Source organism: Amphiura filiformis, chromosome 3 (assembly GCF_039555335.1).
Source record: "Amphiura filiformis chromosome 3, Afil_fr2py, whole genome shotgun sequence".
Lineage (NCBI taxonomy): Eukaryota > Metazoa > Echinodermata > Ophiuroidea > Amphilepidida > Amphiuridae > Amphiura > Amphiura filiformis.
The window spans coordinates 18,481,850-18,496,505 of record NC_092630.1 but is presented as its reverse complement, the minus strand read 5'-3'; the positions used below and the strand labels follow the sequence as shown (position 1 = coordinate 18,496,505).

Here is a 14,656-nt window from a genome sequence, read left to right as displayed (position 1 = left end):
ACAAAAACACCCACCCTACGCATTGTTGTGAAAAATCTGATTTTTCACTAGTGTATGGACTGGCCACTTCAAATCATGATCAAATGAAACCTAGGTTTGCTTTCAAATAATACTAGGCAGTTAGAACAATCAATTAGCTACATATTCATACCAAAAAAAATTCATTATTATGAGTAAAAGTTGAGTTCTTGGAGTTTATATTTCCCCTACCCCTTAATTTTGTCCTATTTTTGGTGAATTTATGCGATTATCGTCCATACATAAAATGACCTGTAAAAAAAAAAGTGATACCACAATTTGAGTCCACTACCTACCTAGCAGTGATCTAGAGGGTCCATACTAACTACCTATGGTGTCAAACCTTGTATGTAGCGGAGGGTGAACCAAGTCCTTATTTAGGCCCCTTGTGGGATCTTGCTCCTGGACTAAAGGCATAATGTTGTGATTGCCGGAGCATTCCTTTAAGAAAGCATTCGAAAGTTGTGAGGCTGTCTTGGTTACAGTATCATCATACTATAAATAATGGATAACTCATTCCAAAGGTAGGGAGGGGTGAAAATCCAAACAAATAATGACACTATTTCAAAACCTACTGGGCCAGCTATTGGACTATTCCATTTAAAATCCACACTAAGAGGGAGTATGTTTTTCAAATGTAATTGGTCAGATTTAATCATGTTGAAACCCAAATTCCCCCTGTTTTATGGCTTTACCTTTATCTTCCATAACTGGAGTGAGTATTTCAAATAGAAGTTACCCAACTGTCTATTCTATTCAAAACTCGTACTCCCTCTGTGGAAGACTAACTAAATCTTCCACAGGGGTAGTGTGGACTTTAAATGGAATAGCCCATTTTGGTATCTTGACTATGTGACACGCCAGAACAATGTCCGTAAACTAATTTCACCAAAGTTTGATAACTGTAACTCACTCATAAATGGTATACACATTTTCAGCTCATTTTAGACAACAGGGTCCAATTCAAGAATCCCCTCCAAATATTCTCATTCTTTCTGTGCCAGGCTATATCTCATCCATGTTTCAGTTCCTCAGGACATACTACTCTTTGATATGACTCTGCTGTCATTTTTGATGACACTTTACTTATAAAATTATTTAGTGACTGGATTTTGTCTCTTTCCTTCTCTAAATGTGTTTTGTCTTCTTTTTAAAAGGTGCATTATAAATCCCCTAATCAATCATCTGAATTTCAAACTGGCACAAAATCAAAAGTACACTGCTACATTTCAAATTGATAAGATTAGTCTTAACACTGTAATTATGGAAACTTGTGGACCTCATAACTGCTAAATTGTTGGTCTCAGGTATATTAAAAGTGTACAATATGTGACCCGCTAAAGTAAAGAGCGTAAATTTGCAAGTTGGTAGTTTTGAGATGTCCTGGCTGCTGTTTTGGTGTTCTTTGTTTTATATGTACCTGTTCAAGCCAAGAGTATGTCTGCAAGTCTGTATGTCCTTTCTGAATGGGAGCACAATGGGCCATTCATGAAGGATATGCTACTACTTGTACAGGTGCGCAGCAAACAAAGAACATCCACTAAGTAGTCAGGATGTCTCGAAATTACCAACTTGCAACTTTACGCTCATTTTGTTGTAGCAGGTCACATGAGAATGGCAAAAACACTTAATGAAACCATCTGTGACATCAAATTTTGATATTATTGCTCAGTTTTGGAGAAAAATACAGCCAAAACTGTTTTTGACCCAATTTTTTTTTGACAACAATAGACAATGTGTGACTTCTAACAAAAGGCGCTGGTTCCCGTTGTATTCCTCATTCAAACCAATTCAATGCACAACCTCGGAGTTACCTGCATGACTTTGGCGGGCTATTTTGAAACAGTCATGGTTGCACATGCAGGTACTTCTTTTGAAAATCCTAAACAAGATATAGCAGTCGCTGATGGGATATGCAGCTCATAGAACACAGATAACCTCTATAAAGAAATTCTTCAGTCATTGTTATTAGTTGTTTTATTAATTTTCAAAAACTAGATATAAATATCTAGGAACCGCTTATAATTTTATTTGAACTTTCACCAACTTTACCAACAGTGGTTGAATTTACAAGGGTAAAAATCATACTTCATTTATATATGACTTTTATTACCAAATTTTGCATTTTCAACCATTTTTGGTGAATAACATGAAGAAAGTGTATTATTGATCATCATTTTTATTCATGTAAGTTATAATGACTCATGTCAAATTATATGGTAATGTTAAATGGGCAAGTTAATGATATAACAAAAGTAATTTGTGCTATCTTCTGATGATACTGCAATTGACGAAGTTATAAATAATGACCAGTGTATGAAGCCTTTGTTATGTGTAAACTCTGTAATCTTCAGGGACATAATTTCATTGAAATATTTTCATGCCCTTTTTCATGTGGTATTACGCAACAGTACATAGGCACAGATGTGTCTTCTTTTTTTTACAGGTTCTTCTTTCTCTATATCATGTGTGCAAGCACCTGATATATTGTCGAGCTGATTCTTCTGCTTCTTCCGATTTGTATCCACTCTCTTATAAAATGCTACTTGTGGCAAACGCTTCAGCCAATTTTGAACAAAGTGGGTCAGAAGAACTACTGACCCAAGCTTCATATACAATGTAAACAAATAGGGGTCAACAGTCATGTGGGGGAATTAGGGGTCATTTTATTAAAAAAATCTTCTAAATGCTGCTACTACTAGTACTACTCTAATTTAAATACTTTGATCTCCAAACCTGGTTAGAAGAAATCCTGGCCCGAAGTTTATAATATATGGTGTAAACAGATTGGGGTCAAAGGGTTATTAGGGGTCATTTTGTGAAAATTAAAAAAAAAATGCTATTTCGGCTCCAAATCAAATCAAATTGGGCAATTTCTCATAACATTTACAGAATATTAAATTTCTATCCATGCTATGACAATTTTAATTTTAATTCTTTGACATAAATTATCAAAATTAGACAACTATTATTTTGATAAATTAACTATAACTTTAAAGAAACATTCAATTTGCAATGAAAAGATAAACAAGCGAAATGTAAAATGTGCATCATGACAATGATCAATTCTATGCAGATCATCAATTTGATGAATAAAACAAATTTACAATTAATTAAAGTACAGATTTATTGTATGTCAGCAGATGATAATAAAATTTACCCTTAATAATATTGCATATTTGTTACTACACTTTCATCCTGTCCAAAGGTAGCACTACTTCCATTTATCTTCAGCTTATATCTGCTCAATCACTTCATGAATGACTCATAGCCTCATCCCTATTCATGTAGCGGAACATCCCTATTGGCGCATAAACCCACAGAACATTAATGAGATTCAATTCTCTCAGCCATCTTGACGCCATAAAACAGTTGCCATCATAAAAAAAAGCATCAATCTTGCTGAGATCTGAGCACATCAGAATTTAGAAATAGTGATTTGATCTTATTGAAACATGGGATCTATACCAAAAAACAGTAACGGCTGTTAGGTAAGTGGGTGTGTGTGTGTGTGTGTCAGGGGGAGGGGGGTGGGGTGCAATGCACAAGTCACATTAACACTGATTGCATTATCAGCCACAATCCCAAAATTGCAGTGCAGCTATATTCCTGATTTAATTTGATATGAGCTATACTGGAAGCTAAATACACACTGCATCATTAACATCCCGAATATGTAGCCATTACATAGCCAAGTGTGAGTCGTGCTTAGTCACATGATGGTATGCTCCATCATGGCTCACATATCTATTCCCAATGTTCTGTGGTGTATATTGTTGATCAACCTAAGGCCAAGTAAAATAAATAACATGTTTATCGTCCCCACCCTCACTGATTTTTGGAGATGTTCAAATATTTTTCTTATTTGCTCCCTCTACTTTATTTCTAAAATTGTTATGATGAAAAGACATATGTTAAGAAGTTCTTGGTTATTATTTAAAAACACATTGCAAACACTTTCTTCAAGATAGGGGTAAGCTTTGGTGCTCCCTGATTTTATGTGTTGACAAAGCCTTTGCAATAGCAATTTTAGACATGAATAGCAAATTTGTAACAAATTAACAAACAACAAGGGTCTCCCTCACCAAATTTTGAGAAAGTCCAGATGACATACATGTTATTAATTTTACTTGGCCTAATATTGCTGCAATGATTATCTTGATAAAATTGTCCCCAATGTACATAGCTTGTATGTGCAATAAATATTCTTTTACGACATTATAATTATTCTTCTACGTGTTTGCTTTCTTCATTAAATGTCGACGCAGTTAATTTTCTAGCTTATAAGTAAGCTGTACTTAATGTGTATTGTGCGTCACTATTTTGCTTTCTTCATAAGATAGCAGTTTTTTAGCACATAGTTATAACAGTGTGGTGTGGTGTATCTCATGCAGAGAATGTGGGGTGTTTAATGACTAATTCTGCACAGAAAGATAAGAAATATTTTCCTATTCTCTATGATGAGCTGTTTCTGTAAAAAGGTGATTCTGAAATATATTTTACAAAATAGACTTGGTATAATATTATGTGACATCTAAAAACTATTTAGAAAATGCTTACTTTTTCGGAGGGGCCTATAGTCTTGTCAGAATGTTTGGATTTTACAATAGTATGGTCACTGGTTTTAAATTTTAATAAAAATGGAAAACATATAGAATATGAATTGAGTGAAAGAAAAACTTCACTCATTTTCACAAACTTGGTCAAAATTCAAAAAAATATTTAAAAAAATATGATACCTAATCCTAAATATTTATAACTTGTTATAGAAAATGTTTATGCTTTTTTTTTTTTATTTTGCCAAAAAAAAACATGTGGGTCAAAATATATATATATGGGGGGGGGGGGGGAGATTTTCTCCAAAATTGAGTATTTTTACCAAAACGTGGTGTACCATTCTAAATAAATAGACTGTTATATACTTCAGACCAACAGTTTAGCAATTATGGGGCCCAAAAGTTTCCATAATTCCAGGGTTCACCTTGGAACAGAACTCATTTCTTGATTCACATACCTGGTTATTTCTTCTTGCGATACTCATAACAACAGGATACATGATATCCATCTTGTAGATTTTACTGAAAATAAACAAAAACAATTGAAAACACTACGTTATACAGGATGTCCCAGAATGATCTGTACTGTGTTTGGAAAAAAATATTAGAAATATAAAATCAACAATGTATAAAAAATAAGTACCTGCAATAAATTGGTGGACATGTCTTCTACTTATTCTCTTAATTTCCTTACAATGTCTTTATTTGTTTTGAATATTTCATGGATTTTCAATAATATAATGTCACATCAAAACAAATAAAGATACTGAAAACTGGTTTTGTTTTATTAATAAACAGTGCAAGGCATGGATGCTTTATCACCATCGTCCAGTTGCTGCTGCGGCTGCTATATGATACATTAGACAAATCGTAGACATCTTTTTGGAAACGTGCCAAATTTGGCACAAATGTAGAATGTGATAAAGAATAATATTTATTTGATTACCATAATACAAACAATATAATATAGTAATAATACAACATATAAGTAAGAAAATGGTAATTCAGGAAAGAAAAATAGACTTGTAAGTCCAAACACAGAGTGCTTTCCTTTCCTGTTACATAAAATAATTCATATACAAAAACACAAAAATAAATACAAAATTAAATATTGATAACTGACCTGCATGAATTGTTGAAAGTCTGTGTACAGGGGATACTCAATAAAATCAAATGTGAGCAACAACTTACAAGCAATATATAGCAAAAAATCTCAAAGATTGCAAAAATATATAAAATGCAAGAACATATCATGCTGCAATATCAACGCCTCCCCTGAACACAGTCAAATTCAACTATACAATTTTCCATGAGACAAACTCAGATTCAACGAAATCTATCTTATACAACATGTTCAATATACTTTAATGTAGTTAATTATGCTAATCATTAAATACTGGTGTGCACACGAACCTACCCATCACTCACACACACTCCAGACCCACACATACCACTCAAACTCTCATGCGTAAACTCATGTTCGCAACCTTGGACACTCAAAACACAATTAGGCCTACTTAATGAACATCATTGTTAAACTCAGTAAGACATGAACATAAAACTTTTAATTTTTCAAATACTCCTTACAAAGATTCTTAAAAGAAGAAGGAGAATTTGCAGAGCGGATCTGGATAATAATTCTGGATATGGGACCAAATGAACATTTCAATGAGTTCAGATATTTCTGTTGAAAAGGGCAGTTTTTGTGTAATTTTTACCCCACTTTTTACCCCAGAATGTTCACATTACAATGACTAAAACTTGCTCAAGGAATCTTTGCTGCAAATCTTGTCTTAACTTTCACATAGCTGCTGGTTTGCAATTATACTTTGGGTATAAACACAGGCTGCAGCAAAGTAAACAAGGCGGTTCTCGAACCACGAGTCTCGCCTGCTTTCGCGATCGCCTGCTTTTACGATTACTTTTGGTAGAAGTAAATGAACCTGCAACAACCCATGGCGATTTGCCTGTTCAATTTGAGCTTGATTGGACCAATATTGGAATTTGACCTTTGATCCCTAAATTTTGGTGGGTCTCGGCTGGGCACAATTACCTGGCTGATGGTGACTGTAGGCCTACCCACCAAATCTCATGCCCATCCGACAATTTTTACTAATTTGACCTCAGATGACCCCTACTGACCCCAAAATGACCTTCCAAAAATTGGGCTCTAAATGTTGACTGTACATGTCATGCCCATACAACAGTTTTTAGTCATTTGACTTCAGATGACCTCTGAGTGACCTCAGATGACCTTGCAATGACTGTCCAAAAATGTGGCTCTAAATGATGACTGTACCCACCAAGTTTCATGCCCCTGTGACAGTTTTTAGATATTTGACCACAGATGACCCATGGGTGACCTCAGATGTCCCTGAAATGACCTTCCAAAATTGGACTTTAAATGTTGACTGTAACCACCAAGTGTCATGCCCATGGATGACCTTTGATGATCCCAAAATGACCTTCCAAAAAATTGGCTCTAAATGTTGACTGTACCCACCAAGTTTCATGCCCATACAACAGTTTTTAGTAATTTGACCTCAGATGACCCCTGGGTGACCTTGGATGACCCCTAAATTACCTTCTGAAACTTTGACTCTAAATGTTGACTGTATCCACCAAGTTTCATGCCCATATGGCAGTTTTTAGTAATGTGACCTCAGATGACCCCTGTGTGACCTTGGATGGCCCCGAAATTACCTTCCGAAACTTTGACTCTAAATGTAGACTGTACCCACCAAGTTTCATGCCCATATGACAGTTTTTAGTAATTTGACCTCAGATGACCCTTAGGTGACCTCGGATGAACCCGAAAAAAACCTTCCGAAAATTTTACTCCAAATGTTGACTGTACCCACCAAGTTTCATGCCCATACGACGGTTTTAGTAATTTGACCTCAGATGACCCCTGGGTGACCTCGGATGACCCCGAAATAATCTTCCTAACATTTTACTCTAAATGTTGACTGTACCCACCAAGTTTCATGCCCATACGACAGTTTTAGTAATTTGACCTCAGATGACCCCTGGGTGACCTCGGATGACCCTCGAAATAATCTTCTGAACATTTGACTCTAAATGTTGACTGTACCCACCAAGTTTCATGCCCATACGACAGTTTTAGTAGTTTGACCTTAGATGACCCCTGGGTGACCTCGGATGACCCCGAAATAATCTTCCTAACATTTGACTCTAAATGTTGATTGTACCCACCAAGTTTCATGCCCATACGACAGTTTTAGTAATTTGACCTTAGATGACCCCTGGGTGACCTCGGATGACCCCGAAAGAATCTTCCTAACATTTTACTCTAAATGTTGATTGTACCCACCAAGTTTCATGCCCATACGACAGTTTTAGTAATTTGACCTCAGATGACCCCTGGGTGACCTCAGATGACCCCTGAAATAATCTTCCGAACATTTGACTCGATGTAGCACCCCAACAGAGACATTTTTTACATAATATCCCGTTTTAGACATTTTTTTGAAAAAATGCTTCCTTCACCCTAAAAAGGTTGTTTTAAATGTACAGTTTCCTATACTTTTGTACATGAGAGACATTCTTAAAAGTCTTTTTTCCAGCCATGGCTTAATTCCGAATTGTCACCTAATTTGGGTGTACTTTGTCTTGGGTCCAATCTCTATCATGGAAAGTTTGCTATATCTTTCTAAATATAATGATTGTTTTTTCTAGATTTGTGTTTTAGCGTTTCATATTTGAAAGAACTAATGTTTAATTGCAACATTTCGAAACTACAAACCCAAACTGGGTGCTATGATGTATAAGATTGGGCTACTGAGTATGCATTTTACCAAGTTAGCAATAGGTATTTCCTTCATGTTGCCAATGCATGACTTTCTTTATTATACTCAAAAACGGATTTTATTATACATGTACTAGAAAGTTGTTTACGTGCATATAGGCTCCTTCACAGTCAGTTTGTGTTGTGTATGTTTACAACTGAGCCACATATAGACTGGGTTGCCGGGACTACCAGACAAAGAATCTGTTTTTTGACTATAATTTGGCCTCCTATCAGTTTTACTGATAAGATGGCTAATTGATTTGACTATAATTTGGCCTCCTATCAGTTTTACTGATAAGATGGCTAATTGAAAATAAACACTTATTTTGTAAACAGATAATGCTCTGTGGTTATTTATGGATGGAAATTTAGGAAATTGCTATTAATGAAATAATTAATATATTAAACATACATTTTGCTTTGTTAACGGTTAAAATCCGTTCAAAAATTAGGTTTTTAGAACATTTTGAACAATTTTGCTCTATGAAAAAGGATACTGCACCCCTGCTGATCTGACTACTGATAAGCTGTCAACAAGCATTGACAAGTAAACTGTGACCACTAATTAAACAATAATAATGAGCATTATCTGACCATTCCCTGATCTGACCAGAGCTGGGTATAAATAGTGCACTACTACCAACACTAATTGATGTTGGGAGTGACACTAGTCGTCAAGGGGGGGGATACCAGTAATTGGGGGTAGATAGTGGCTTTGGTTTTATACATTTTTGTAGAGCAACCGGGAATCCCTGGGATTGAGTAATCAGTCTTTTTGATTAGGCCAATGAAAGTCGATTTTGAGTTTCCCGTCACCGCCCTCACTTAATTTTCTGACCCTTTAATTTTATTAATTATTGTGACTATTTTTAATGTACTTTTGAATCTCATTAGGGCTAAACATCCATCTTCAAGTGAGTGAGTGGCAAATAACAACACATTTTACATTCGTGTTAGTCATATAACTAAAGGCAGAAAAATAATGAATAATGAAAAAGTTACCTCACTTGTTTTCAGAAATTATGTGACGGAAACTCAAAATTGACTGTTAGTGGCCTTATGATGTGATTGTAACTACCAGTAAACTATACCTTACGAATAAATATATCTAACATTAATTACCATGCTTCAATGTCAAGGTTAACAGTTACTGATAATAGATAATTGGATTGTCATGAAATGTGGTTGATATGAAATCCCTTAATTAAGCAGCAAACATTCTTAAGGTTATCTGAATATAGATTGTTGGATTGTTGTAAAACTCAGAGGATGTGATTTCAATTGAGCCGTTTGTTACAAGTATGAATTAAATGTAGACCAATAGCACACATTTCCAATTCAGCTTTCGACATGAAAATTTTGAGTATTTCCTAGTATGTCATTGGTGGTATTTACCAATAAATGCCAATATTTCGCACCAGTTAGTTGTGCCAAACATTCAAATTTACTAGCTTTCCAAGTACTTGCAATGCAAAATTATGAAACATGATCTTCATCCATGGCGTTGTCTTTTTAAAGACATTTCTTGTTTGGCCTAAGGCCGTGTGTCCTGAACTCGCCACCCTTAGCGTTACATGACAAATATTATGAATTTTTACACCAACCGGGTTTCTAATTAGATTATCTCCACAATCATCAACCCTAAACTTGCAAAAGTATACATTTTAGAAAGCTGAATGCATAAGCAATTCAAATATATACATTTTAACTCATTATACAGGGTGACCTGCAAGTTATACAGGGTGGAATAAAAAGATTTTGATAAAAATGGGCCACTCAATGCATTGCTTATTACCAACTTACAGTAATAAACTGGAAGTAAACAACATTCATTTGGTTAGAGGATATGAAGAGCCAACTGACTTTGGAAGAAACCAAAATCACAGCTGTTTGGTAATCTCGGAATATAGGGTGTCCCAAAGTATGTTAGATTTTTTTACAATTCAACATATTTTGAACCTAAACATTTTCCCCCTAACCCATACAGAAAAACTATGTCCATATTTAGATTCCTTGTCAAATTTCCCTTCAGAAAATCTATACTTTGAATATGATAGGATAAGTAATTAAAATTTTACAGTAACTTTTAGATTTTGAAGACATCTGCATTACTTACTACAGTGTTTAATATGACAACGGGTAGTTTTGTATGGAAAAGTTTGTATTTTCTAGACTAAACCAATCATAAATGAATAAAAACAATAAGTAGAATTGTTTAGCTGTAAGGCCATTAGTCTTTTAGATGCTAAATAGAGTCCAAATCCAATTTACAGCCTTTACAGAAGCAGATTACGCACTAAAAATACCAATCCCATAGAGTTTGTGTGTACCACATCCCCCACCACCACATCCCCCACCACCGCCACCCTGCCCCTTCTGAATTCTATGAAGCACAGTGTCAGTATTAAACAAGGTTCAAGTATTTCTTTTTACAGGGTTGAAAGTGCATTTTATTTAGCAATAAAATGAGACCACAAGCATGACAATAACTTCTTGCTTGACAGAGATATCACCATTTGTTTTGAGTCGACTTTGGCAAAATGTAACGCCGCCACCTTTTTTTGGTGGCGAGCTCAAGACACACGACCCTAATAACTTGGCCTACATGACCGAAATTGATATATATAATGCGCAATATAAAAACATTTTTTAATTAAATTTTGACCCCCCCCCCCCAACTTGGAGTGTGTGGGAGGGGCCACATGGGGGGGGGGTACTAGTGTGCATCCTCTGGTCATACTACCCCCTACCACATTATGTTGACCGCTACGACTGAGTCCCTAGCTCGGACGAGCGTCGTGAGGCGTTTGACCTCAGATGACCCCTGGATGACCTTGGGTGACCTTGACGCACTAACCAATACAAACTTGTTCTGTCTGGGGTGAAGATGCACCCACCCACCAAGTTTGAAGAACGTGCGACCCCCAGTCTCTGAGAAAATAGGTTTTTGCATTTTATGCATAAATTATGCAAATTAGGTACTTAATTACCATATTTTGCGCTGAAAATCGAATCGGATTGAGATCCTCTGGTCATACTACCCCTACCACGCTTCATCATCATAGGGCTTAGGATCTTACGAATCCCCCAGATACAGCTCCACAAGGCGGATTTCTTCAGATTTCCAACCATATTTGTAGAATCGTTCCGCATAAATTATGCAAATTAACAACTAAATGCGCATACTTTTCGGCGAAAAACTAATCAGGTGATCATCAGATGTCTATCATCGCTGACACCAGGTTTCGCTACCCTGCCCCCGACGGATCTTTATATAGTCTGTCCACAAACCCCGCTATCAATTTGTGCTGATTTTTGCATAAATTATGCAAATTAGCTATGTTAATTTGCATATTTTTCACCGAAAACATACGGTTACGGAGCAAACTTGGATACCCTTCCTCCCACCAAGTAGCGTCGCCGTAAGTCTTACGGTTCCCCAGATACAGCTCCGGACGGACACACATACATACGCACCCCCACCCACACATCCACACACACACCCCCACACACGGACAGACAGAAATAGTGATTACTAAGTCCCATCCTGAACAAAGTTCAGGCGAGACAAAAACCAGCCATCTTCTCTATACCACCACCAGCATTTCAAATGATGAACCTCACACCACAATAATTATATTCAGAACTGCCACTAAAGGATATAGTACTTAAAATTTTTGTGGAAATAAGAACAGCACACAATGAAAATAACCTTTCAAAATAACTTTGTTCTGAACATGGTCAGTGAGTGATTTTACAGATTTCAAAGCAGATCGTTTCAGCTAAATTGTTACAAAATAACCATTTTTCAAGTACTTATTTTCACTAAAATCACAGAATCCATGATGATCTGCAACACAATCCATGTTAAAAAAATATAGAAAGTAGACCGTTGCAAAAAAATACAAGAAAATATAGAAAAGTAAAATTGTTAAAAATATTATTAAATATTGCAAAATGGATTTTTGGGGGAAGAAAATTCATGCATTTTGGAAAAAAAAGAGCAAATTGCACATTTTCAAAAACTGGTGCACGCATGTTGCTCTCAAAAGTTGCGCATTTTTCCTGTGCTTACCCTTAGGGAAAGGAGGAGTCCATGTGCACCATTAGGCCAAAAAAAAAAAATTGTTTGCTTGCCCTCGAATGGATTTTAAAAATTGGGTCGGTCGGTCGGGAAAAGCTTTTTTTTTTTTTTTTTTTTTTTTTCCGCCTCCCAGAAACAGACATGGCGAATACCGAATCGGCGAATGCAATTAATGGTTCAAGCATTTCGTAGCAGCAACATCACGCCATGGTCCAGCATCTGTGCTCGCCACTTGCACCTTAAACAATTGTAGCTCTTCTACATGTAGGCTTACGTTTAATGAAGTGTACAATTCTCCTACAATATATGTAGTGTTTTCTGCTTTTCAAAACTATCATATTAATCAGCGTGTTCGGTCCCTTGCTTCACCTGTACAGCTAGCGCGCTACTCGTGTTGTGTCCGCTATGTTTAAAGTGAAATCATATTTATACCGAGCGATTTGTGCTCTTAATAAAAGTAGCCTCAACAAACATGTTGAAAAAAATAGTGCAATGTTACTTCCTAGTCGATACGAACAAATATCATGAATCTAAATATTTATAAACAAGAAATGAATATCTGGTACAACTGTTTTCAAATTTGATCTACTTTTACCATATTTTAACATCTGCTATATTGTATCCATTCTTGCACGATATGCACGGTTATATTTTGCCTGTAAATAAACTCATCCCTAGATGCTACCGCCTGAAATGTGCAGGTGGATAGCAAATTGTATTAGAGCTTAGACGCTGAGGTGGTATACGAAATTGCGGAACCTGACAGTCAGGTACAGCCGGACACATAAACATGCAGGATATGGTATTTTACAACGTTTCTTTTAAATCATCGGTTTTTCAGACTAAAAATACATGCCATTTTTGGGAAAATCGCAAAAAAAAACTTTTTTCAAAAAAAAAGTTCTACGGTCGGGACTGCCGAGACGGTCGGTCGGACGAGGGCAAGCAAACAACTTTTTTTTTTTTTGGCCTTAGGTAAATCTTTATGGTATGACCAATAGCAATTATATTCATTGCTAGACGAAGTTCAACTTGCCCGGTACAGATCATTCTAGTTTTTTTGTGCCAGAGTTTCTGTTACAGCACAAATATGCCAAAAAACATCAGTTTGAAAGAAATAAGCCAAATTTATATAAAAAGATCATTATGCCTTTTTTCTTATACCCATTCTATTCAATCATGCCATATGGCACGAAATGGGCTAAATTATTTTCAAGATGGATTATTAAGAAAGGTTTTATATGATTTGATTTGAGTTTATTTAGCATAATCATGAGAGTCAACAAAAATATTGCACAGAACATACAAAAACACAATTCTTATAAATATACAAATTGAAAACATAAAATATTGACAAGATAATATGCCAAAGATGTCCCTTAAAGTCAAAGACTATTTCCAAAGGGATCCTTAGGAACATTGATTTTGTATTGCACAATTTTACATCATCAGGAATCTCGAAGTTTGTTCCAATTATGGATTGCATTGTAAAAAAAAAGGAAGCAGAATCTGCTGTTTTAATTTTTGGAACGTGAAAGTTAAAATTGCTACCCCTAGTGTTATAATGATGAAGATTAGATAATTTGATGTTTTCTTTCATATAGCTAGGGCAAACATGATAAATATTAAAAACATGATTCAAATGGAGTTGCTCAGCCCTTGTCCTAATGAATATATGGTCGAATCCAACCAAAAGTGTCCACGGGCCAAAAATAAAAGTCCGAAATAAAAATGTCTCCACAATTTTTTCCTTTTGCCCATTGATTGATGACATAATGGCCTTATAGGAACGAAAAGTGCCATTACTAATCTTGAAAAATAAATCCAGGACGTATGATAGTAAATGCGATATCAAAACCCAATGTTACCTACGAATACCACTAGGATGCTTTCACTATCGCAATACTAATCAACCTAAAACAAATGGAATCTTCCCATTAACGCTTTTTTCGTGAAATGTAAACCACAGGGTGTCAGGAAAATGCTAGCTCAACCAGAAAATATTTGTTTTATTTTTATAACGCGATCAATATGATCTTAGTCAATTTATGCTAGTTTATTTTTGAAAATGAAGTTTAGGTCAGTTTCTGTATTTTATTTATCAAATGAGTATGAATCAATTTACACATAGTATAAGAACGAGTAGGATATATGTTTTCAAGAATATTAGGAATTATACGCATATAC

General features: G+C 35.6%; 1 protein-coding gene across 3 annotated transcripts in view; it reads right to left on the bottom strand.

The window, feature by feature from the left end:
• LOC140148155 (uncharacterized) overlaps nucleotides 1-14,656 on the bottom strand; it is a 118,187-nt gene that overhangs the window by 36,197 nt on the left and 67,334 nt on the right. For all 3 annotated transcript variants that reach the window (XM_072170016.1, XM_072170015.1, XM_072170017.1), the window contains one exon: nucleotides 5,033-5,096. In XM_072170016.1, coding sequence (XP_072026117.1) covers nucleotides 5,033-5,096 — 64 coding nt within the window. The remainder of the gene's footprint in view (nucleotides 1-5,032; nucleotides 5,097-14,656) is intronic.